General features: G+C 44.1%; 1 protein-coding gene across 3 annotated transcripts in view; it reads right to left on the reverse strand.

Moving 5' to 3' along the window:
* Positions 1 to 3,576: 3,576 nt before the first annotated feature.
* Utp4 (UTP4 small subunit processome component) overlaps positions 3,577 to 27,127 on the reverse strand; it is a 34,074-nt gene continuing 10,523 nt past the window's right edge. For 2 of the 3 annotated variants that reach the window (XM_052727057.1, XM_052727058.1), the window contains exons 6-17: positions 24,789 to 25,000; positions 22,244 to 22,415; positions 22,057 to 22,148; positions 20,147 to 20,243; positions 18,455 to 18,519; positions 16,099 to 16,221; positions 14,093 to 14,249; positions 11,662 to 11,768; positions 9,899 to 9,994; positions 8,198 to 8,383; positions 4,396 to 4,506; positions 3,577 to 3,815 (exon numbers count right to left, since the gene is read on the reverse strand). In XM_052727057.1, the coding sequence (XP_052583017.1) occupies positions 3,699 to 3,815; positions 4,396 to 4,506; positions 8,198 to 8,383; positions 9,899 to 9,994; positions 11,662 to 11,768; positions 14,093 to 14,249; positions 16,099 to 16,221; positions 18,455 to 18,519; positions 20,147 to 20,243; positions 22,057 to 22,148; positions 22,244 to 22,415; positions 24,789 to 25,000 (1,535 nt within the window). In that variant the 3' untranslated portion in view covers positions 3,577 to 3,698. The remainder of the gene's footprint in view (positions 3,816 to 4,395; positions 4,507 to 8,197; positions 8,384 to 9,898; positions 9,995 to 11,661; positions 11,769 to 14,092; positions 14,250 to 16,098; positions 16,222 to 18,454; positions 18,520 to 20,146; positions 20,244 to 22,056; positions 22,149 to 22,243; positions 22,416 to 24,788; positions 25,001 to 27,127) is intronic. The other variant, XM_052727059.1, reaches the window with a different exon arrangement.

The raw sequence follows: 27,127 nt of genomic DNA on the forward strand, positions 1-27,127 counted from the left end.
TCTCATCATAGGGATTGAACTCATGTCATCAAGACTGTCGGCCAGCACCTCTACCCACTGAGCCATCTTGCTAGCGCCAAAGTGTTTTAAAATAGGGTTCTCAGTATTCCTGGCTGGCTTTGAACTTGCCATTATGCTGAGAATGACTTTGAACTCGTCTTCAGCTCCCGAGTACTGGGATTATAAGTACAGAAATGTGCCACCATACCCAGTGGTGCCTGTGGTGTCTCAGTTAGTGCTGTTGGGAGTTATGGTTTGTATGTTAAGTACACCCCACATGAGTTCATGTGTTCGAGGAATGGTCCCCAACTGGTGGTGCTGTTAGGGGGTGATGGGATCATGAGATTGCCAAGTTCTTCAGTGAGCTGGGACGGAAGCAGGTCACTGGGGTGTGACTTGGAAAGACGTACTTGACTTTCTTCCTGTCTTCTGCTTCCTGGTCATGATAAAGTGAACATGTTTGCTCACAAACCCACCCTTGCCTGCATTATGTTCTGCCTCACCACAGCCCCCGCCCACAGTGGAGTCAGCTGACTAAGGACTGAACAGTATGGGCCACAAGAAATCTTCCCTCCTTTAGGTTGTTTTTCAAGGTATTTGTCAAAGCAAATAGAATGGCATCATAGGAAAATAAGATTAAAACAGGATCATGGGGCTAGAGAAAATTAAGGGCACCAACTGGTCTTCCAAAAGACCCCGATCAACTCTCAGCACCCACATGGCAGCGCATAGCTGCTTGGAACTCTAGTTCCAGGGGATCCAACACCCTCTTCTGGCCTCCATGGGCACTGAGCACACATGTGGTGCAGACATACAGGTAAAATAAATATAAAATTTATTAGGTTTTTAAGCATTTATAAAAACAAAATAGGATCATGGGTCTCTTTGGGGGATCATCTATATGATGTGTACCCCCCTACACACTAAAGAAAAAAAAATCCTAACACTCAGATGGCAGAAACAGGCAGATCTCTAGGAGTTCAAAAGCAGGCCTCAAACTCGGTACACAGCAGAAGCTGGCCTTGAACCCCCATCTTCCTTTTTCTACCCTTCAGGTGGACCACCACGCCTGGCCTGAACAAAGTTTTGATGCTAAAAAATACGCTTCCTAAAACCCCAGAACTGGATGGTTTCTAACTTTCAGTATTCCAAAGTTTTAGTTATTTTTAGTCTAAGTTTTGGTATTTCCATGGCAAAGGGATCATATTACCTGCCATTATATGGGAGAAATGAGTTATTAAACCTTCTGAGTAGTGTTGGCAAAAAAGACCATGTCTAGGCCAGTCTCTCGTCAAAATTTTTCTGTAGAACTCAAGTAAAAGCACCAAGTTAGAAATGATGCCAAAGGTGAAACTCCTCCAACAGCCGGGCTACACAAAACCCGTGCGGGAAATACGCCCCGAAATGTTATTTAACACTGGTTTATCTTCCCTTCCCCTAATTTCTCTAACTTGCCCAATCCGTTTGGGCTTCATGTGTTTGTATCCAGTTTTCTACTTAGGAAGATTTTCAAGGCCTAAAGCTCTTATTTCCCATACCATTTATGGAAGTCCAAATCGCTGGCTGGAAACCTTGCAAAGGAATGCTTGACAGTTTCAGAAGTATTACTTCACTCTGAGCCCTGTCAGAAACATACCCTCCACAATCGGAGAGGATTCAAGTCACAGGCAGGTGGGCTGGTGGTAGAGCTCGGTGGCACAGCACTCACTACATATTTAGAGATGTTCAGGCTCTAGGTTCCATCCCCAGCACTACAAGCACAGTTAAGTAAGTAGAGTCATAAACTAATCCAGTTAACAAGGACTCCTCGACTTTACAGCTCTCCAGCCAGTGAGAACCAAGTGAAGTCAGTCTTGTGGCATCCTAGGCTGACTCTGCTCGCATTCAGTGCAGACTAGTAACTTCAACTTTGGTCTTTCTTGTTTTTTTGAGACAGGGTTTCTCTGTGTATCCTTGGTTGTCCTGGAACTTACTCTGTAGACCAGGCTAGCCTCAAACTCAAAGATCCATCTGTCTCTGCCTCCAATTAAGGCCATGTGCCACTACAATCGGCCTTGAACTTTGACCTTAACCACATTTTTTGGGGAGGACGGGGACAGTGTCTCCCTACAAAGCCTGGCTAGCCTGGAATACCCATGTATCTCTTGTTTTAGGGGACAGGAGCTCACCCTGCAGCCTGTGTTAGCCTTGAATTTGCATTCCTCCTGCCTCTGCTTCCCAAGTGCCAGGACTCATAGGCATGCCCCACCACGTTTCAAAAACCTGTTTCTAGGGAGGCCAGGATTAGATTGCTCTGCTGAAGACCAGCAGTCCAGTGTAATACACACTGGACAAGTGCCTTTTACAGAAGGAAACTCATTCAAGAAGAAACAGACTTAAACATGAAGTTGCAACTGTGCTTAAACTACTCCTGTCATTGTAAAAGCGAAACCGGCAAGGCAGAAATTGGTGACTACTGTAAACCTCACTGCATCAAACCCGAGACACACTGTCCACTGTAAGTGAGCTCTTCCAACCACTGTTCAACTGTTCCCCACAGATCTGCCTTAAATTCTCACTTTTTTCTTTCCAGACTAGCGTGGGGTTCATTGTAGCAAATGCTTTCCCCCAGCACTTTACATGATGCTGTCGGAACCCACATCCTCGCCCCTCCCTCCTTTCCTAACCACACAAAACTCCACATACTGGGTTTCCAGAGCATGCAACAGAATACAACCACTGAGATGGTAAAGAAATCTATCTGCTTGGTTCAGGTTAACTACTGCTTTTCACGTTCTAATTTAAAGATCACATTCAAAACTAGTTATTTGAGAACACCCCTGGGAATAACAGTGTCAGAGCAGATACAGCAGAAAGGGTGACATACACACTAGGCTGCCTTTCTGGTCCCCACCCCGATTCCTCCTCTCCAGCAAACTCGCTGCCCAGGGCTTTCTTCCCCTCCAGAGCTGGCATATGTCCGGCAGGAGGATTGAACCTGGCCTTGGACATGCTATACATGTAGTCTACCCATCTATCCCCAGCTCTCTGATTGCCACAGGCATCTACTTTTCAGATGGAGTACCTGCTTATGATGCTGCAGCTGAAATTCTTCCTTGAACTATGAGTGAATTATGGCTATTGGTAGCACCCTCCAGGGTAATGTTGGGAGGCTACAGACTAGTAGACAATGATGCCCCAGCTCTTTGATACTTCAGAACAGACAAGAGAACAGAGAGCCTGGGCTATCTTCTTTCCTGAGACTATAGTCCAAGAACAGACAAGATTCCAAAAAGGCAGTATGAGTTCAGCTCATTACTGTAGCTACAAATACCTTGGAGTTCTAGTTCATTACTATTGCGTGCTTGTGTATAGCACACATCAAAAGTCAGAGGACAACTTTCCAGAGAAGGTTCTTTCCTTCAACCATGGGTTCTGGGGATCAAGTGCTGATACCAGGCTTGAGTGGCAAGTGCTTTTACCCAGAGCCATGCTGCTGGACCTACTCTGGAGATTTATAGTGACCTTCCATTCCGTTTCACTCAATGAAAGGATATTCCTGTCCATTATTTTGGAAAATGTTTATAGTGACTAGTCTTAAAGAATAACTTTGTTTTATTAGCATGATTCTGGAGAAACAAACAAACAAACAAACAAACAAACAAACAACATGAACAAAAACCAGGACAGACGGTTCAAGGAAGGACACAGTGCCGTTTTCAAGTTCCAAATTTCTTCTTTTTGATGGGTGGTGGGAGCTGAGCAATGATGTCCTCCAGAGGTCGCTCTACTGCCACAAGTGTCCTTTCATCCAAAAGATCCATGAAGAGTAAGGGCTGCAGAGAGAGGACAGTGCCGTCACCAGCAGTCGTTCTCCACCACTCTCAATACACTAACTAGGGCGTCAGCCAAGACTCAAGACAAAAATCCCTGACAACCTTCCCTGCCCAAGGACTCCAGAGTGGAGTTGGCTCATAAGGAGTGTGACTGGGGAACTTGAGGTAGGCCAGACAGCTTCGTTAGCATGAGCTCAATAGTCAACTGGTTTTATAGATGGTGAGAAGATAAGTCAGAAAAAAGAAAATCATGTAAGTTCAATATCTTCCATTACTTTTATTTCTCAAAACATTCTTTAATGAGAAGTTAAGAAGAATATTCATACTAACAAAGACCCCTACATGAGCACCAAGATTACTATAAATTTCTCTCACGTAGGGTAGTATGATTTTTCTGCCACTGAGTCAAAAACAACAAAACACAGAGGTACACATAGAGATAACTTCAAGGTCACTAGTCTCCCCAAGTCAGGGTCTCTACATGCAAAAGGAAGATACACTAGTCTTCCAACTGTTAGTTATTACATTTTGACAACACCACAGGGAAACAACCATCCAGGATACAAATAGAGGTTTTTACCTTATATTTCTTAGAAATTTTAAATGCATGGGCCGTGCGCCTCAGGAAGACATCTGATTCATTTTTGGGAGGAAGTGGATTATAGAGCACAGTTTTGTCATTTGGAAGTGGCTAAAAAGACAAAGATATATAATTTATTTACTGGGGCAGTGTAAGGGACCAAGCCTAGGGACTCACACACAGGCGTACTCTGAACGATGTCTCCAATCTTTTAGATTTTTAGAACTTCTTGAGAGTTTCACTAGGTTGCCCAGGCTGGCCATGCATTCACTCTCAGCCCTTGAATTTGCGCTGCTTCTGCTCCAGTCTTCTGTGTGACTGACATGACAGGCCTGAACCACTAGGTCCAACAAGACATACCAGTTCAACTACTACTTTATTGTCTAGCATTTTTAAGACCTGGGGTTTGATCCTGAGCACCATAAAAACAAAACAGTGAAGTTACTTGCATTGCCCTTTATGGACCCAGCTCATATCCATTCTTTGTTTGCTTTGGTTTGGGGACAAGGTATCACTGTAGTTCTCCTGATGCTCAAGAGTGCTAGAGTTATAGATATGCATAACTGTGAATGTCTAAGACCCCCAGGTTCTTCAACTTCGGGTCACTATTCCATGGCAGTGTCATAGAAACCGAATGAAGGAGCATGTCAGTTCTCTCTTTCCTCTATTTGGGTTCAAGGGGTCAAACTAAGGTTGTTAGGTTTGGAGGCAAGTACCATTACCCAAAAGGCCACCTCACCAGCCCACTTTAAAAAAAAATTTTTCAACTAATAAAAACCATGATTATGAAATTAAAAAAAAAATTTTTTTTTCTTTTTTTAAAATAATTTATAGCCGGGCAGTGGTGGTGCATGCCTTTAATCCAAGCACTCGGGAGACAGAGCCAGACGGATCTCTGTGAGTTTTGAGGCCAGCCTGGTCTACAGAGTGAGATCCAGGACAGGCACCAAAACTACACAGAGAAACCCTGTCTTGAAAAACAACACCAACAACAACAACAAAAAATCAAAACAAAACAAAACAAAAAAACCCCAAAACTTATTTATTTTTATTTTATGTGCATTGGTGTTCTGACTGCATGGATGTCTGTGTGAAGGTGTCAGATCTTGGAGTTACAGACAGTTATTAGCTGCCACGTGGGTGCTGGGAACTGAACCTGGGTCCTCTGGAAGAGCAGTCAGTGTTCTTAACCACTGAGCCATCTCTCCAGCCCCTCACCAGCCCACTTTTAAAAACAGATTTATGTGTAATAATGTTTTTCTGGGGCTGGAGAGATGGCTCAGTGGTAAAGAGCATTGGATGTTCTTCCAGAGGTCCTAAGTTCAATTCCCAGCAACCACATGGTGGCTCACAACCATCTCTGAGATCTGGTGCCCTCTTCTGGCATGCTTACATGTATGTATTTGTACCATGTGTGTGCCTGGTGCTGGAGTTAAGGATAATTATAAACCATCACATGGGTGCTGAGAACAATAGCCCCTCTACTTTAGTCTTTAATAAATGGAAAATTACATGTATAAAAAAAAACTTTCTGTGTGGTGGTGGCGCACACCTTTAATCCCAGCACTTGGGAGGCAGAGGCAGGTGGATCTCTGAGTTCGAGGCTAGCCTGGTCTACGGATTGAGTTTCAGGACAGACAGGGCTATAAAGAAACCCTGTCTCAAAAATCAGCAACAAAAAAAACCAAAAACTACACACACACACACACACACACACACACACACACACACAGAAAAATCTTTAAAAAAGTTTAATTATTATTTACCAAGCCATCACTCCAGCCACTGCCAAAAACATTTTTGTTTGTTTGTTTGTTTGTTTTGTTTTTCCCCCCTGGAGCTGAGGACCGAACCCAGGGCCTTGCACTTGCTAAGCAAGCACTCTACCACTGAGTTAAATCCCCAACCCCCCAAAAAACCATTTTTTCCCCCTCCCAAGACAGGGTTTCTCTGTGTAACAGCCCTGACTGTCCTGGAACTCACTCTGTAGACTAATCTGGCCTCCAACTCACAAAGATCCACCTGCCTCTGCCTCCTGAGCGAGTGCTGGGAGTAAAGGTGTATTAAAGGTGTGCGCCACCACCACCTGGCTGCTTACCGCTATTGCATAGGACCCAGGTTCAGTTCCCAGCACCCCACCAGGTGGCTCATAACTGCCTGTAACTCCAATTCTAGGAAATCTGCTATCTTCTTCTGGTGTCCACAGGCACTGCACTGACATGGTGCATGTAAACTCTTGCAGGTACACACATACATACATTTTTAAAAAAACATTTATGGTTGGTAATATTTCATCTGTATACCTATCTTAGGTATCAATATACCTAAGGTCCTGTAAAAATGTCTTAGGCAAAAAACGGGGCCTTCATGGGCAGGATGAAGCAAGAAAGGGCTTCATATTCCATGGCAAGATTGAAGACACACAAGCCTTTGGTCAGTCTTGTCAGTAATACTTCGTAAGAAAAGAACAAATGGGCATGTGCAGGATCTCAGCCCACACAGGCACTGTACTTTCTACACCTCCCCCTCATGGCCATCTCTAACACACTGGCCAAGTGGCTAAGGTTCTCTCTCCCCCAGGGAAAATAACATAAACCACCCCCAATGATGTCACCGACACTTCAAGAGATGGCCAAATAAACGATACACTTCACCTCTCACTTCCTTGGGAACTAGCTCTACTTAGTACAAGGACATGAGGGACTTATCATCAGCACTTGGGAGAAAGCCTTCTGGGCTGAGTTACAGAGAGACGAGTGAGTGGGAGGGGGCCCTTCCTGTACCACTCATCTCACAGAAGTCACTTGCCAGCCAGCTCTGCTTCCCACATTCCAGGACCCAGGAGATGAGATTCAGTGACACATCCCTGTGCACACCTCCTTTAGAGCCATCTGCTGCCTTACCCACGCACGTTCCACCCCCACCCTCACAGATCCACAGAACAGCTGGTGTTGGGTATAACTGAAACCCAGAGTGCAGTACAGCCATGGCTGTGGTCCACAGGCCTCCTAGGAAAGAAAGCCCCTACCCAGAAAAGACACGCATAAAATTTGGGAAGAATCAAACAGAAGCTAGTATCTCAAACTGAAGAAAACAGTTGTGTCCCTACCTAAATAACAGTCACTGACAATGGAATTTACCTCACTAGACTTCTCTCAAAACACAAAGATCAACTTTGTAAAGTGTCTTCAGTTAAGGGACAGGGTGGCCAAAATATCCGTGGGTGTCTCCTTTAATGAAGCTACTTTACTCAGTAACCCAAGAATGAAAGTTAAAAGTCAGCTCAAAGGTATTCCCTGACGAGGGACATCTTCTGAATACCAACTTAATCACTTTTCTACTTAGGTTTATGTGCTGAATAGCCAGGTAGAGAACTGATCACAGCTGCAAAAATTAGTCCACAAAGGCTAGCCCTTACTTGACAGTAGGAATACAAATTAGGGAAAGTGCCAAACAAAAGCACCTATCTTCTGAAGTACATACTAGCAATTTTTATTCTGAGGCTCCTTCCTTTATCTAATCAGTCATTATTTATACTTAAAAATTCATAAGTAAAAGCAGGATGTGGTAACTAACTCCAGTAGCACTCAGGAAGTAGAGGCAGAAGGATTGCTGTGAATGTAATGTCAGGCTAGCCAGGCTACATAACAACATCCTGTCTCAAATAACCCAAAACAAAACGGAATTGGAAAAGACAGCCTAGCAGTTAAGAGCATTTGCAGAGGATGTGCGTTCTGTCCCCAACATCAATGTTGGGATGCATATACACAAGATTCCTAAGCAAAGAAATCACAGAACTCACCAAGGACTTGTCAATGATGCAGAACATGTAGGCATCGTGGAGGAGGATGTGCATCGGTCTCTTGGGATGAAAGCTGATATGTGTGATGGGAGTATCCCTTTGGAGCCATAGCTGGTGAAATCCCTGCTTCTGAACATTTCGGCTCCACTCTGTATACTGCTTGTCTGGGATGCTGAACTCAAACACCTGAAGAACAACACCAAGCAAATGGACGTGTGTACCCATGGAGTTCAGAGGCTCCTATTCCTTCTGGGTTTTATTTTTTCCTAACTACAAACAGTAGCAAACCTTGAGGCACCATATTTAGCATTACATTTTTGTTGTTGTTGTTTTTCTTTTTCTTTTTTTGGTTTTTCGAGACACGGTTTCTCTGTGTAGCTTTGGAGCCTGTCCTAGAACTCGCTCTGTAGCCCAGGCTATCCTCAAACTCACAGAGATCCGCCTGCCTCTGCCTCCCGAGTGCTGGGATTAAAGGCGTGCGCCACCACCGCCACCACCGCCACCACCGCCGCCACCGCCCGGCGTTGTTGTTGTTTTTCAAGACAGGGTTTCTCTGTGTAGTCTTGGCTGTCCTGGAACTCGATTTGTAGATCAGGCTGGCCTCGAGCTCACAGAGATCCACCTTCTGCCCCTGCCTCCTGAGTGTTGGGATTAAAGGCATGCACCACTGCACAGCTTAGCATTACATTTTACCACCACCTAAAATAAGCTTTACATTTCAGTTCTGGCTGGCCTGAAACTTGTGATCCTCCTGTCTCAATATCCCACACCACGGGATTTAGGTCACTGCCATTAAATTCAGGGGGCATCAGTTTCAATGACAAAGACACTTAAGGTAACACCTTTGAATAATCTTGTTCAAGAATGAAAACCCGTGAAAGCGAGAGAGCATTTTTGGGATACTGTGTGTGTGCATGAGAGTGTAAAAACTGTTCAAAACAGTAAGCATCATTTGCTTAGCAATCTAAACAAATGTGCTTCCCAGACATCTAGAATCTTTCCAACAGCTCAGTGGGGTGTAGCTGATGTCATCATCTCCATTTTACAGATGAGGATATACAAGCATTGATGAGTTCATAATGTAAGTTTCTAAAGACTACCTCTTTACAATTTGGCATAAAAAATGCTGTGGAGTTAGCTCTCATTTGGCTGAAATTAGATACCTAAATTTTAGTAAGGCCCAATTTCCTCATGAAAGTAAGCCACACATTTTTAGGTTGTTTTCAAAATTTTATTGTATTTCATTTTTAGCTTAATACCCTGGCCCATGTCATCTCTAGTTTAAATTAGCAGAGTGTAGCCAGGTGGTAGTGGCAAATACCTTTAGTCCCAGCACTCAGGAGGCAGAGGCAGGCAGATGTCTTTGTTCAAGGCCAGCCAGGTCTACAGAGTTAGTTCCAGGACAGCCAAGGCTGTAGTAGTGGTGGTGGCAGCTGGGATTAGCAGAGTGCTTCAAAATTCTTCTATCCCCATGTACTTCTTAGCTCTAGAGCTGCATTGTAAACTGTGCCCCATCAAACACATGGGTACTGTGGACCTGTGGTGAGCACAGGCCACATATGAAAGCTTCACTTGCACAATCCAAACCTGCCTATGTATCCTCCAACATCTTCAAGGGAAAGTTCCTCTAAACTGTCCATCATCTCAGGCTCCAGGTTACTATCTAGCAGACGGGACCTGGAAAGCACTAGAATCTCTTACCTGTTGGTCAGAATGAGCAATGACAAGGTTGTTGGTACTGGGGGCGATGGCCAGAGCAGTTACTGGGAAGTTGTAAGCAGGCACTGTGCAGTGAGGCTGGGAAAAAAGACAAGGGACAACTCTATAGCCATCTTCCCTCAAGAAAGGTTAGACGGGCTGGATGCGGTGCCACTTCAATCGCAGCACTCCAGGGACAGGCTCTGCCAGTCCCAGGTCTATACCGTGAGATCCTACCTCAAAAACCACCACCACACACAGACACATACACACAGACAAAAACAAAACAAAGAAAACTAGATGTCAGTGATTTTTTTGTAGTTTATTATTATTATTTTGTTGTTTTCTGGTACTGGGCTTTGAATACTCTTAACATGTGCTCTACTACTACTAAGCCTACTCAGTTTAAAATAAGGTTCTTTGGAATTCAAAAGCATTCTACAGAAGTTCAGGCATTCCAACAACAAAGAACATTAATCTCATTTTAAAAAAATGAAATTAAATGTCTGGGTGTGGTGGTTGCATGCCTTTAATGCTCCTACTCTGAAGGCAGAGGCAGGCGGATCTTTGAGTTTGAGGTCAGCCTGTACTACATAGTGAGTTCCAGGCCAGTAAGACCCTTTCTCAAAGAAACAAACGAACTAATTATGCTTAACTGCTTACAAAATGGAGCATTACCAGAAAACCCAAGAGCAGTTTTCTCTGAGTAAATGTGTCAATATGAATCACTCAAATATACCACTGTACTGAGAACACAAAGCTCTACACCGGGCCTAAAAAAATGATTGCCTAAGAACGGACGTTTGGGTTCAACTCTAAGGCATGTGGGCACTACACAGAAACATTCTTTTTGTCGGTGCTGGGGACAGATGTTGGAATTCCTGGCCACTCCCCCAGCTACATGACCACACATGCACAGTTCAGTAGCCAAGTGAGGGGCCTTGCACGCAGCGTGATCACGCAATCTATGAGCATGCGTGGCGCGGCTCCATGAACCCATATGCACACGTGAAGGGGAATCCATAAGAAGCGGATCCCAGACTCCTCCCTCCTTCTCTCCCCACCCCTGCACAAGGCTTCCACAGGCCTAATCACACCCTCTCCTGTCCCTCCCTTCTCCTAATAAAACTCTGATAGTGGGTTTTGTCGTGCCTCGTGGCCTTTCTCGCACATTGCAGCGCCTCATTAAAACCATCAACACATTCAACATATAGCTGGCAGTATTATTACCCATCGGTCAGAAGGGTTCCCCAACTATGCTCTTATTTCCTCCTATCTAATTTAAAACCACACTGATTGATAAGGCAAGTGATGGAAGGAAACCTGGTATGATCTCCAGCTCGGTACCTATGTATCAGAATTTTCCCTCCCTCCTCAAAGCAGAGACACCTGTGTATTTTTGTCTTTTTTATCATTTTGTCTGCTTTGTGTACTGGGAACTGATCTTAGGGTGCCATGAATGCTAGGTACTCTACCACTAAGCTATATCCCTAGCCACAAAATGGGCTCATCATTCACAAATCCCTAATTTTGAGTATTATACCATTCTTTTAATTTTTTAATATTTTGTGATTTTAATATTATATTAGTACAGCTTTGAGGCTCTAAAGAATGCTAAAACAGAAATCTAAAGCAGGAAAAATTCTTGCTTAAAAAAAAAAAGTCTAGTAAATTTCCAGGTCACTCCAATCGGCCTGGAATCTTAACATGACTAGGAGCCTCCTTCCTGTATGACTCAAACTGCTGCTATGAAGTCTGATGCTCACCTTTAGATGGTTCAGGTCATATACGTGGACTCCAGCACTGGTACCTGATGCAGCTAGCCAATTCCCATCTGGACTGACTGCCAAAAGACACATGGCCTCTACTGTTCCTGCGAGGACAGAAGAAACAAGTTCTTGAATTAGGCTGCAGGGACTGCCCTACCCTGGAGATCATGCAGAAACCAATGAGGCCCACACGGCTATAAACCATTTGGAGGAGACCTTACTGGAGTTTTACAAATTAGTTCTAAATGCTAACCTATTTTTAATTTTTGTTTTGTTTTTTTCAAGACAGGGTTTCTCTGTGTAGCTTTGGAGTCTGTCCTGGAACTCACTTGTAGACCAGGCTGGCCTCGAACTCAAAGAGATCCTGCTGCCCCTGCCTCCCAAGTGCTGGGACTAAAGGCGTGCGCCACCACTGCCTGGCCTAAATTTTTTTTGGAGACAGGAAATTACTTTTGTAGCACAAGACAGCTTTAAACTTAGGATCCATGTGCCCCAGCCTCCCAAATGTTAGGTAGCTATGCTTTTCCCAATTTTTAAATTTAATTAGCTATTGTTGGGCACGGTGCACAAGTTTTTAATCCCAGGACTCAGGAGGCAGAGACTATGAGTTCAAGGCCAGCATGGTCTATATAACAATTTTAAGGGCAGTTAGGTCTACATTATGAGACATGGTTTAAAGAAGTATATTATAGATAAATATAAAAACTATTGTCCCTCATGTGAAGAGAGGCCAGAAAGATCAAACTAGAGGCATCACTGGTTCAGACCTGAGTAAATCACTGAAACCATACCTTAAGCTAATTTCCTACTTGTGGGAGCCCATTCTCGGGTTCCTCGTGGCTTTACCCAGCAGGTCCACATAGAGGATGATTAGGACCACGGGCCTGAGTGCAGGTGTCTGGGATGGTCTGCACTTGGCTGTGCTGGGGGAGGAGGTCTTTTGCTCCACCCCTTGGCGTCTCTATAAAAACCCTGGGGCAGAGACAGTCGGGGCCCGTTGGAATAGGTTCCAGGCCCTCTCGAGGCTATTCTTTATTTTCTATCTGTTTATCTCCGCAAGATTCTCCGCAATAAATCCTTCTATCTAATATTTCCTGCTGCTCGCACTCAAGAAAACTCTGGGGAACTGTGGGGGTGGTGGGTAAACGCCCCACACCTACTTTATGTTTTCAAATTAGTTATGGACACAGCAAGTGCAACAGACTGGAAGCACAGACTTAATTGAGTGCCGGCTGTCTGTTTAACACTACGGGGCAGAGGTGAGCTACCTCTGTCAAAGGGTTCTGAATCAATTTGCAACAAGAACATGTGGAATAAAAAATCAGCCATCAACATTATATGCTAAAATATGTGCTGCATTTAACAATCCCAAATAATAAAAAAAGCTTTACAACAAGTCATAAACCATCTGTTGAAGGATAGATAAAGATGGTAAGGGAAGATAGTCTAAGATTGACAATAAAAAATACTGTCGGGTTAGAACATCTGACTCTTAAGTGGTAGGCCTCTTTTGAATGCTTCTGAAGCAGCTTTTCTTTATTTCTCCTTTGTGTGTTTGTGTGTGTGTGTGTGTGGTGGGGGTATGAGACAGGAGCTCTCTCTCTATGTAGCTCTGGCTATTATGGAAGTCACGCTTTAGACCAGGCTGGCCTCAAACTCACAGAGACTCACTTGCCTCTGCCTCCCGAGTGCTGGGATTAAAGTTGTGCGCCACCACGCCTGGCATGAAGCAGCTTTTCAATGAGTATAAATGTTAACCGTTTACAACCCGGGCTGATGGGAGTCTAAAACAGCAATGAAGTAGCTAAATGCCAGTGCAAGGGACAAGGGACAGGATCATGGAATGTATCCAACTACCAACGTAAACTGGAGGAGAAGTTGAAGTCAACAGTTAACTCAGCATTAGCTAGTATATATAGTCACCTACTGAGGCAATGTTATGTTCTCACGGAGCAGGAAAAACAGTCACAAGCACAAATGACCCCCCAAAACTGTATGTATAACAGTATTTTCATCTTATATAAACATTTCATAGAAATAAACAACAACAAAAAAGTAGCGTGTTCCCAAAATCTCTACACAGATACACCAGGAAACACCAAAACACTAAGGGGAGCTATTAGATGTCAGGACTGCAGTTGACTTTTACTTTCTCCCCAACTCTGCTAACAAAACTAAGGATGATGAAACTTCTCTGGCCCAAATAAGGAATCAAAAACCCAGCGAGAAAGGAGTAGGTGTGAGGAACATTTCAGACCTCATCGAGAGTCTTCATCTGCCAGATATCTCCTCCTACTTGAAATGGCAAACATGTGAGCGAGAGAATCTGCCAGGTGAGAAGAGCAGCAGGCACCCGGCCGGCACTGAGGTCTACCGAGGAAAAGTCACCAGAGACACTGAGAATCCCTGGGTCAGTCAGAAATCCCACCTGATTGAGGCTGGAAAGTGTGCAGGTGCTTGAAACTTCCTTCCAGCAGACGGATGACATGCAGAGACCCTTGACTGGATGCCACAAAGAGCTTTGCTGAATCTTCAGAAAACAAAATATGGAGGGCTGAGCGAAGGAATGCTGGCATTTTGGAAACCTTTGGGTAAATCAACAGTGAAAGGCAGTGAGAGAAAGCAGCACACCACAACCGACACAGCCAGCTTACGTTAGACTAACTCTTGGAACTTCCAGGCAAGGACCCACAGAGGGCCTGGAACACTGCCATGCTTCCTATAACCTAGCTAGCCTCTTCATCCAGATGGCAACTGCTCAATTCTCTGCCTTGGAAATAACTTAAAATGGGAATAAAATACCATTCTTGCTAGGAATGTTTCTCTATTTCTTTTTCTTTTTATGTATTTAATAAATACATCAGCCCTAAGATCATACACACACTAAGAACAAAAACAGACTGAACAGGCTATATTTATATATTTGTGCATATACACACACCCAGTAATAATAAAAGAAAAAGAGGCTACCTATTTGAGAGTGGAGGAGGTATGAGAAGGGTTAGAGGGAGGAGGACTGAGGGAATGGAGGGAGGAAAGAAATGTAATTCTATTTTAATAAAAATGTATAAAAATTAAACAAAATAATAGCAAAAAAACCCCAAATACTTAGCATTGCAGTGGTAGTGCTGAAGACTGAACCTAGAGTCTTCTATAAGATTTAAAAACAGCCGGGCGGTGGTGGCGCACGCCTTTAATCCCAGCATTCGGGAGGCAGAGCCAGGCGGATCTCTGTGAGTTCGAGGCCAGCCTGGGCTACCAAGTGAGTCCCAGGAAAGGCGCAAAGCTACACGGAGAAACCCTGTCTCGAAAAACCAAAAAAAAAAAAAAAAAAAAGATTTAAAAACAAAGTTGAGGGCTGGAGAGATGGCTCAGAGGTTAAGAGCACTGGCTGCTTTTCCAGAGGTCCTGAGTTCAATTCCTAGGAACCACATGGCGGCTCACAATCATGTATAATGAGATCTGACACCCTCTTCTGGTGTATAGACAAACACGCAGACAGAACACTGTACATAATAAATAAATTAAAAAAAGAAAAGAAAAGAAAAAAACATAACAACAAAGCTGGGTGGTGGCGCACGCCTTTAATCCCAGCACTGGAGTGGCAGAGACAGGTGGATCTCTGTGAGTTCGAGGCCAGCCTGGTCTACAGAGTGAGTTCAGGGGCAGCTAGGGTTACACAGAGAAAACCTATCTTAAAAAAATAAAACAAAAAGATTTAAAAACAAGACAAAACAAAATTGTGTGTAGGGGTTGAGAGATGGTTCAGTGGTTAAGAGCACTGCTGCTCTCCAAAAGACAAGACAAGGGTTTGATTCCCAGCACCAATATGGCAGCTCACAATCACCTGTAACTCCAGGCCCAGAGGACCTGCCCACTTCTGGCCTCTGTAAGCACCAGACACATGCATGGTGAACAGACATATGCATACATGCAAAACATTAATACACGTAAGTAAATAAGACGTTTAACTAAAGTGCATGCGTGTGCATGCACGTAGAGGTCAGAGGGTAACTTGTGGGAGTCTCTCCTCTACCACGTGGGTCCTGGAGATAGAACTCAGGTTGTGAGACTTAGCAACAGGTCCCTAAAGACTGCTCTGTAACAGCTATGACCATCTAATCCTTTACTAAGGATTCTTTTTTTTTAAATGATTAATTTATTTTAATTTTAATGTGCATTGGTGTTTTGCCTGCATTTCTGTCTGTATGAGGATATCAAATCACTGTGAGCTGGATTACAGACAGTTCTGAGGTGCCACGTGGTTGCTGGGAATTGAACCCGGGTCCTCCGGAAAGCAGCCAGTGCTCTTGACTGCTGAGCCACCTCTCCAGCCCTCACTAAGGATTCTTATCCAATTCACTTCCACTCTAAACAAAATCACACATGTAGGAAGTCTATTCTTTTACAGGAACACACTTTGCCCTCACTTACTCTTTGGAGGCTTATGTTGTCACGTTCATATTTCAATCGATAGAGAAAAAACCGAGATGCTGTAGAATAGGCTATCCAACTTCCACACGGGGACACACAACTGCAGATAATGTTCTCAGGGCCCTGGCAATTGGAGGAAGCAACATGAGTGGGGAAAAAAAAAAAACAACAAACCAAAAAAACTGTTAGCTGGGCGGTGGTGGCGCACGCCCTTAATCCCAGCACTCAGGAGGCAGAGGCAGGTGGATCTCCGTGAGTTCGAGGCCAGCCTGGTCTACAGAGTGAGTTCCAGGACATGCTCTAAAGCTACACAGAGAAACCCTGTCTCAAAAAAACAAAAACAAAAACAAAAAGCCCAAAACAAAGCAAAACAAAAAAATCAACCAATTGTTTTCAGACAGTCTCACTCAAGTGTCCTTACATTAGACAGCAAACCGGGCTCACAGCAATGAGTCATCAAGCCTGGCAAAGCTTCCTGAAACCAGGTTCCTAGGGCTCTTCAGCTCTCGGTGCTCTGACATTTCCACAAATGCCTACACATCATCTTAACACCCCACTGGTGCACTCTGATTTCCAAATCCAACACAGGTCTGCAGATAACTATAATTTCTTAGGTCTTTGATAACTTAGAAAACTTCAACCTGAGAAAGATGAGCAGGAAGGCATTAATACAAAAGCTGGGGATAGAAGATTGGGAGTGCTGATTTTCTGTTCTGTCCATGCTGACCTACATTAAGACCTCTAAGAGCTGGGCTTGGTGGCATACACCTTTAGTCCTAGCACTCAGGTGGCAGAGGCAGGCGGATCTTTGAGTTCAAGGCCAGCCTAGTTTACATAGCATAGTTTCAGGACAGCCAGGGCTACAAGAAACCCTGTCCTGAAACTCTGCCCCCTACCAAAAGATCTCTAAGAAAAAATGAAAAATATTTGGAGAAGGGGAAGGAAAAAAATGCAGTGTAATATTTACATAGAGTTAAAAATAAAGCCAGGTATGGAATACGTATCTGTAATCCTAGCACCAATGTTGATGTGGGGGTTGGAACTTCAAGGATGATCCTGATGACATAGGAAGCTGCTGTGGGATGTTCTGTATGGCAAATGTGTTGCTGATTAGTCAATAAATAAAACACTGATTGGCCATTGGCTAGGCAGGAAGTATAGGCGGGACAAGGAGGAGAATAAAGCTGGGAAGTGGAAGGCTGAGGCAGAGAGACACTGCCAGCCGCCAAGATGACAAACAGCATGTGAAGATGCCAGTAAGCCACGAGCCATGTGGCAAGGTATAGATTAATGGAAATGGATTAATTTAAGCTGTAAGAACAGTTAGCAAGAAGCCTGCCACGGTCATACAGTTTGTAACCAATATAAGTCTCTGTGATTGCTTGGTCGGGTTTGAGCGGCTGTGGGACTGGCAGGTGAGAGAGATTTGTCCTGACTGTGGGCCAGGCAGGAAAACTCTAGCTACAGGAAGCTCCTCTTCAAAGTCCTTTTTTGTCGGGGAGGGGTGGCAGGGTCTCTCTACATAGCCTAGCCATGGCTGACTTCAGACTCAGGGCAACCCTCCTCTCTGAGTCTCCTGAGTGTTGGAACTTACAGGCAAATGTCACCATAAATGACCAAAAGTTTTATTCTTTTAAAGATTTTATTTTTTTGAGACTGGATTTAACTTAGCCCAAGGTGGTTTCAAATTCCCTACTAACCAAATGACCTTGAACTCCTAAACTTCCTACCTCCATGCCCCAAGTACTGGGATTATAGTCAGGATTATCACAAACAGCTAACAGACATTTTTGTTAAAGATAAAATGATCAAAGCAGGGGGCTGGAGAGATGGCTCAGAGGTTGGGGGCACTGACTGCTCCTCCAGAGGTCCTGAGTTCAAGTCCCGGCAACCACATGGTGGCTCACAACCATCTGTAATGAGATCTGGCGCCCTCTTCTGTATACATAATAGATAAATAAATCTTTAAAAAAAAAAAAAAAAAAAAAAAAAAAAAAAAAAAAAAAAAAAAAAAAAAATGATCAAAGCAATTTACATGGCACGTTGCTATGTAAAAAGGAAACATACACATACAAATGAGCATAAGTTCTTTTGTTTTTCTGGAGGATATACAGGAAACCGTGGAAGTACTTATCTCTGAACAGTGGAACAATAAGATATGGGGTGAGCTTGAAGCTTAATTTGATTATACAGTCTTTCACTCTCTTAATTATTAAAAGTACATGTATGTTTATAATATACATGTCCTACACTCACTTACCAAATTCTCAATAGCTAACTTATAAACACTGAGCGACACTCAGATTCAGAATGCGGAAGTGCTCTGGACCTTGGGTGGGAACACGATTCTTCTTACCTTTGTCTTGAGGTGCAGTAGATGGTCTGCATTTTTAGAGAGCGGGAGAGTATCTCCATTCTTGCCTAAAAACAGAAACTTCCCTGAGTTTTTTTTTCATCGAAAGTGTAGTTTTCCATTTGAAAGTCAATCTGAGTAACAGAGGATTTCTCCCAGGGGCAGATCTGGTTTACCCACATTACCCACGTGCGTAGTCACAATCTGGAGAGCTATGTGAAGGACAGCAAAGGAACACGGCTCTAAGGCCCACAGTCTGCCATAGCTTCACCCCACAGACATGCAGGTGGGCAGAGGCAGATCTTAACACATTCTAAAGAAGAGAATTCAAGCATTTCCTAAACTGGTGACTCATTCCAGAGCCATGCAGGACCGCCACTACACATCATTCCATCTTCTCATTCTCAGTAGCCTGCTTTTATATAGTCAGGCCACAAGTGTCATCTCAACTACCTCTTACATGCATCTTACAGACGCCTAAACTCTTTTTTGGGAGTGGGGGTTAAGACATGGTTTTTCTGTGTAGCCCTGGCTGTTCTGCCTCCCAAGTGCTGGGATTAAAGACATGCGCCACCACTGCCTGGCTAAAACTTAAAACTCTTAAGAAATAACAACAACAAAGGTCAGGTGATGGTTGTTTATGCAGATAGTGAGTTCCAGGCCAACCTGGTCTACACATTGAGTTCTAGGACGGTCCAAAAAAAAAAAAGCAACAACAAAAAACAAAAAACCAACAACATTGGTATCTGGTTAAGATTTTTAGATAGTTTATAATCTCATCACTTAGAATTGGTGAGTTCAAGGCCACTATCAACAATATCAACTGCAGAGTGAGATCCTATTTCAGAAAACCAAAACAACACTTCAACATTCAGTAATTTTTTTTCTTGTATATGGGAAAACCGTAATTTCCCACAGACACAGGAAGAAAAATCCATCCTTCTAAATATATGTATGTATGTCTCTGTGTGCAGGTCAGAGGTGGGCATTAGGTGTTTCTTCAATTGCTCTCCACTTTATTTTTTTCCCAGTGGGGGTCTGACTGTGTAGCCCTGGCTGGCCTAGAACTCACTCTGTAGACCAGGTGGCCCAAATCAGAGATCTGCCTGCCCCTCCCTGCTGAGTGCTGGCACTGGGACTAAAGCTGCATACCACCACAGCCAGCTCCACTTTACTTTCTGAGACAGGGTCACTTGCCGAGCCAGGAGCTCACCAATTAGGCTAGACTGGGCTGGCCAGTAAGTCCAGGGATCCTCTTGTCTCTGCTAACCTGGTCCTGAACTTCTTCTCATTCTCTTGTTTCCATTTCCAAGTATTTGCTACCATGCCTGACTTATTTTCCACAGGCAGAATTTCAACTGTAATTGTGATGGTTTGCATTCTCTTTCCAGTTTTCTTTTCTTTTCTTGGCTCAGGTCTTCGCCTCCCATGCGCTGGGATTGACGGCATGGACTACTATGGCTAGCTTCCAGTTTTCTGTTGTGTGGGCGTGTTGGATGATACTGTAGCTCAAACCCGGGGACTTGTGCTCCCAGGCAGGCACTTTACTTTTGAGGCTTACATCAGCCCATCCTGGTATCCGCCCCCCCCCCCTTTTTTCTATTTTTAAAATTTTGCCAGTTTTTAAAACTAAGTTTAAAAACAAAAAAACAAAACAAAAACACCAAGCGAACGCAAACCCTCTGCTGACTTTACCTGTTGCAACTGTAGATCCTAGTCTCCAAAGTTCCAAGTGATGAGCAAACTGGAAGAGGAGCAGCTGTCTTTTTTTTGAACAGGAAATCAGACGACGCTGCATCCAAGAATTGAAAATTCATACATCGGTCAACCTGGACACCTGCTGCTTCAGTTCCAGAGGCAACAGCAGCATCCTAACACAATCCTTTCTCTACTGCTGAAACCCATTTACTTAGCAGGCATGGTGGCCAGCCCTGGGAGGCAGAGGCAGGTGGATCTCTGTGAGTTCAAGGCCAGCCTACACAGTGGGTTCCAAGATAGACTGGGCTACAATAGTGAGACCCAGTCTCAAAAAAAAAATCCATTTATTTGATAGATATAGCCTAAGTCATAGCTACCACAATCTAGTCACTGTACTAGAATTCTTGAACACAATAGTGACTGAAATAGCCACTCATCTCACGATGCTTCTAAAGAAGTGACACAGACTAGGCAGTCATGTTACAGTATGCCACAAGACTTAACATGGATAAAGACAGATGAACGGAAAGGACACCTAACCTATCCTTGTAGAACAGACAGATCAGATGAGGCCCACTGGTAAAGATTAGTCAAGCAGAGAAGGAAGGGTAATAAGTTTCAGGGAGGAAAGAGCATGCAGAACAGGTCAAATGCAAAAGCACTTGAAAAGAAACTTCAGAATGGAAAGGCTGGGGGAGATGGGCCGGTCCAAGATCAGCACAGGTTTCTACAGCCACACGAAGAAATTAGGATCTATGTTGAAGACAACAATAGCAACGAAAGCCAGAGGAATGAACAAGGTGCTTTTAACAATGACCAGTGGAGAACAGGTCAGACCGACATAGTTGTTAATAAAAGTAACTAACAGTGGCGCACACCTTCAACCCCAGCACTTAGGAGGCAGAGGCAGGTGGATCTCTGAGTTCTGGGCCAGACTGGTCTACAGAGCGAGTTCCAGGACAGCCAGGGCTGTTACATAGAGAAACCCTTTCTCAGAAACAACAAACCAACAAACAAAAAGGGAAATCATTTAAAAAGCCACTGAAAAGGAATCCATGAGAAGAGACAATGATCCAAGTAGGCTAACAGTAGCATAGAAATGACTCAATTCAAGAGCTAATGAGGCATCTGATGGCTGGTGAGCTCAAGACTAGTCTGGTCCACACAGGGAGTTCCAAGCCAGCCAGTGCTACAAAGTGAGAGGTAGGGGAAAGAATGAGGACTATGTCTGACTTCATCAAACCACATACATGAAATATGTGGGTAATTTTAAAAAATATTTTTAAATGTATGTGTATGAGTGTTTTGCCTGCATGAAATGTCCGTGCATCACATTCATGCAGTGCCCGAGGAGGCCAGAACAGAGCGTTAGTTCTTCTTGAACTGGTGGTACAGAGCGTTACTAGCTGCCAGATGAGCCCAGGTCATACGAAGGAGGGATGGGTGCTCTTAACCACTGACCCATTCCTCCAGCCCCAAACTGTGTGTGTTTTAAATGCAAACACCACCCCTAGTAACTATATGTACTTTATAGGAATTTGGTTAGCTTGTTTTTAAGGGTAGGCTCTATTATTCAGGTGGAGAAGCTAGGCTTGTAGTGTTCCTTTCAAGGTAAATGTTACCATCCCCACAAGTTGAGTAGACCTCCCCAGTACTAAACTGGGTCTACCTCATTATCACAATATGCATATATATATGCTCGCGCGCGCGCGCACACACATATACATACACACACACACACGCACACGCACACGCACACGCACACGCACACGCACGCACACAGAGCAAGTGTATTCGAGGAAGCTTGCCTCAGAGAGTAATGAAGATAGCTTTAAGAAGTGTGAGCTGTGTTCAGTCTGACTGGATAGAGGGATGGGGAGGTGCTGAGGGTGAGAGGGGATACTCACATGGGGGAAAGTGATCTTTCGAAGGGCAGCATCGTAATTCTTCACCTCCACTTTCTCCATGAGAGGACGAATAACTAGATGGGTGTCAGTGCCTGAAACAAAGGCACACAATGAGAGAAATCCTTCATGAAGAGAAAACAATCAGAGCTGGGCAGAGTCAAGAGCAGCTGGCTGGGGGAGGACCTACCTCCTGATATCAGGGCTGTCGGGCTGTGGGCCACAGCGCGCACATCATGAGTGTGATGCTGGAATGGTTTTGTCCGCACCCACTGCTTCTCACTGCTGTTGGAAGTCACGGAGACCAGCTGAAAATGGAATACCGTGCCCTCGGCTGTACCCACCACAAAACTGTCTTCTTGCTGAGAAATCAAATCATGAGGGGGAGACGTCAACATAACAAGGGCCAGATGGAAAAATGTTCTTTTAGGTTTTCTATCTGGGAAGCTCAGGGGAAAAGAAAAATCGTGCCTTGAATTAGAAGGGATGTTCCTGTCTGGCGGAGGTGGTACCCGCCTTTAATCCCAGCACACAGGTGGATCTCTGTGAGTTTGAAACCGTTCTGATCTACAGAGTTCCAGGGCAGCCAAGGCCACCCAGAGAAACCATGCCTGGGGGAGGGGAAAAAGAAGGGAGCTTCCCAGGGAAGGCAGCTCCATCAGAGGAGCAAGCTCAGACATAGGCAACAATCGCCCACTACTGACAACGCTAACAATGAGTACCACCAAAGTGCTATGCAGTCATATGCTACACATTCAACGAAAAACCAAGTACATGGTCAATAAAAGTCTAAGGAACCAAAAGTTCCTACTACCCAATGACACCACAGCTGTCAAAAAGGAGCACCAAACGTTACTCACCTTTTGCAATGATGCTGGTGTGGGCAGAGTCGACACACCTTTAACTGTACTCAAAGTTTGATTTGGGTGGAGATTTTTAGTTTGCATTAAGATTTTAAGAATTACAGGGTTGGAGAGATGGTTCAGCAGTTAAGGGCACTACTGCTCTTTTAGAGGACCTGAGCTCAGTTCCTAGCACACACATAATGTAGTTTACAACCTCCTATAACTCCGGCCCCAAAGGGATCTGAAGCCTCTGCCGTCTATACTCCAGTACACATACCCACATCCACACACAATTAGAAAAAACAACAACAACAACAAAGGCTGAAAAGATGGCTCAGTGGTTAAGAGCACTGGCTGCTCTTCCAGAGGACCCAGGTTCAGCTCCCAGCACCCACATGGCAGCTCATAACTGTCTGCAACCCTAGTTCCAGGGGATCCAACAGACTCACATACATGCAAAATACCAATGCACATTTTAAAAAAAGGTGGGCAGTGGTGGTACACGCCTTTTTTTTTTTTTTTTTTTTAAATTTATTTATCTATTTATTATGTGTACAGCATATGTGACTGCAGGCCAGAAGAGGGCACCAGATCTCATTACAGGTGGTTGTGAGCCACCATGTGGTTGCTGGGAATTGAACTCAGGACCTCTGGAAGAGCAGCCAGTGCTCTTAACCTCTGAGCCATCTCTCCAGCCCGGTACACGCCTTTAATTCTAGCACTTGGGAGGCAGAGGAAGGCAGATCTCTGTAAGTTTGAGGCCAGCCTGGTCTATAGAGTTCCAGGACAGCCAGGACTACACAAAGAAACCCTGTTTTGGAAAACAAAATAACCTCCCACCACAAAAACAAACAAACAAACATACATACATACACATATATATACATATATATATTTTTTTTTACATTGGAGTGTCTCTTTGCCTGGCTATAAATCTTAAAAAAACAAAAGCAAAAATTTCTTACAGTTTCAAGTAAAGCACTTGGTATTTTTATTTGATTGTATAAAACATAATGTTTCTTAGTATTATTAATTTTTTCTTTTTCATTTTTCGAGATGGGGCTCATTTGTGTAGCCCTGGATGTTTAGGAATGAGCTCTGTAGACCAGGCTAGCCTTGAACTCATACAGTTCCACCTGCCTCTGCCTCCTGAATGCTGGGATTAAAGGAGTGTGCCACCATCATCCGGTATAGCACCTTTTTAAAAAAAAAAAACAAAACTTATTTGTTTTGTATGTGTATACACACATGCATCACAGTGTTTGTGTGGAGGTCAGATGACACCTTTCCAGAGCTGGTTCCCTCCTTACTTGGTGGCAAATGTCATGACCTGCTAAGCCATCTTGCCAGCCTAGCAATAACTTCTTTATGAGTTAAACATTTCTATTAAAGAACGCGGTAGATGCTAGGTCATTGCTTACATGGTTTAGAAAGAATTAAATTTCTCTGCTGCTGGTTGTGTAAAAGAATAGCACATACAATTGGTCCACTAGGTGTGCAATGTAGTAGCTTTCTCTGCTACCTGTTCACATAAGTATACCCTGATGCTCATACAATGTTGAAATCTCATACTGATGTATTTCTCAGAATGTGTTCCTGCTATTAGGTGACATGTTACTACATAAAAACTATGCTCAGTACAAGAAATGAAATACCTAAAATAGATTTAAATATTAAATAAATATTAAATATAAAATAGATTTAAACATGTTAGTTGTGAGAAAAAATTGAATCCTTCTAAACCACGTAAGCAATATATGGGAAAAGACAGACCCCAAGAATGACTTGGAAGCTGAGCTTTGGTGACAGAAGGTGGTAATCCTAGCTACTCAGGAGGCTCGGCAGGAGGATCATAAGTTCAAGGACTACCTGGGCTGGGACCATACTCACATCAGCAACAGCAATAGACTGCACATCAGCATTTGCGATGAGATGGCTTTTAACAAGCGTCCCGGTAGCTGAGTCCCATAACTGCACCTTTCCAACAGAGTCCACACTTATGACAGTGCCGTCGGACAAGAAGGCAACACCCCACACGATACACCGTGACTTAGTTATTCCCAGGTGTTGCCTATCTAAAACCATCTTACGAATAATGTTCCCTGAAAAACAAGAGAGGTACACATGTAGATGGTGTTTAGTTTCAGTTTTCCAAAACTGCATGGACAAGCATAATGTGATGAGTTAGATGCCTGAACACAGATAGTCATTAAATGGCAGCTGTGTTGAACTGTTTTAAAACTCCAAAAAGGGCACCTGAAGAGGAAAGAGTTCAGTGAGAGGGAGGGAGGCAGAGAAGACCAGAAATCCCTTCTGGGGAGATGGATGGAAAGGTGTAACGTCCACTTAAAAGCCGGCACACTGCATACACACATTACACTCTCTCTTTCCCACACTCTGTATATAGGAAAGGGAGACAAGAAGACAGAGACAAAAACTCAGGGAGTGGTAACTAAGTAGAGCCTTGGAACCAAGACACAGGTTAGCCTTAGGGAAAACCTGATTTATACCAGAACCCCCAGGAGCTAGGGACCCAGGAGTACTTCAGAAACAAGAGGACGAGAGACCTCCGAGGAGGAGATGGCTGGAAGTTAATCTAAGAGGCTGCAGACCTGAGTAAGCAGCAGACAGTAACCAAACTGTCTTAAGTGAAGACTCTCATAAGAAAGGACTGGGAACCAAGTATGGGACAAGGGTGTCTAGAGGGGAAACGGGGTCAAGTGAAAACTGCTAACAGGACATACAGACATCAGATTTCTTATCCTCAGAACGGTGACAGCGAGGCCTGCACTCACCAGGGAGGAGAATGGAGAGAGTCTGAGAAAGCAGCTCAGTGGTGGGGATGTGTAATACCCAGGGTTGACCTGATCCCCAGCACCAAAAAACCAACTGATTGATTGATTGATTTCTGGGAACCAAGTCACACAAGAAGGGAAAATTTTTTTTCTAAGATCCTCACTTCAGAAGTTCCCCAACAGGCCACCCAGATGACTCTTCAGTGGAGAGCATGCTCAAGAGTCTCACTGATGGAACAAGAACAAACAGTACACACTCGGAGAAAGCCTCCTCGAACAAGAAAAGCTGGACAGACAAACAGAAAAGGCAAACAAATGAACAGTAGGACAGCAAGAGTACACAACACTTGCCAAATACTATCACCCACAGCTTCAGAGTGAGGGGCTGGAGAGACGGCTCCGTTGTTGAGTACTTGCTGCTCTTGCAGGACTGGAGTGTGGTTACCAGAACCCACAACAGCATTTAACTATAGCTCTAGCAGGTTCCTGCACACACACACACACACACACACACACACACACACACACACACACACACCACCACCACCACCACCACCAAAAAACAAAACCCCAACTCTTTTTTGGGGGGGTTTTTGAACAGGGTTTCTCTGTGTAGTTTTGGTGCCTGTCCTGGATCTTGCTCTGTAGACCAGGCTGGCCACAAACTCACAGAGATCCTCCCAAGTGCTGAGATTAAAGGTGTGTGCCACCACTGCCCTGGTCCAACTCTTAAAAAGAAAGAAAGAACAGCCTCAGAGGCTGCAGGCATAACCACAGAACACAAACTTAGCATAGGCTATTTATTGCAGCTAAAAACAGAAAAGACCTTTGGAGGTGGCTAAGTGAAAATTTTACTGCAAACATTTAAGATATAAAGATGACAAATTTATACTGGTGAACAGTAAAAAATAAAAAAGATGAGGGCTGGAGAGATGGCTCAGTGGTTGAGAGCACTGGCTGCCCTTCCAGAGGTCCTGAGTTCAATTCCTAGCAACCACATGGTGGCTCTCAACCATCTATCATGAGGCCTGATGCCCTCTTCTAGCATGTATACATAATAAATAAATAAACCTTTTTGTTGTTTGTTGCTTTTTGGTTTTTCGAGACAGGGTTTCTCTGTGTAGCTTTGCACCTTTCCTGGAACTCACTCTGTAACCCAGGCTGGCCTCGAACTCACAGAGATCCGCCTGCCTCTGCCTCCCAAGTGCTGGGATGAAAGGCTTTCGCCACCACCGCCCGGCTAATAAATAAATCTTAAAGCCCAGTGGTGTTGGCACATGCCTTTCATCCCAGCACTTGGGAGGCAGAGGCAGGTGGATCTCTGTGAGTTCAAACAAAGCAAGTTCCAGGACAGCCAGAGCTACAAGTGAAACCTTGTCTTGAAAAAACAAACAAACAAACAAAGAAAAAAAAAAAAAAAGAGTGACTAAGAAA

Source organism: Peromyscus californicus, unplaced genomic scaffold (assembly GCF_007827085.1).
Source record: "Peromyscus californicus insignis strain IS unplaced genomic scaffold, ASM782708v3 Scaffold_8__1_contigs__length_139910024, whole genome shotgun sequence".
Lineage (NCBI taxonomy): Eukaryota > Metazoa > Chordata > Mammalia > Rodentia > Cricetidae > Peromyscus > Peromyscus californicus.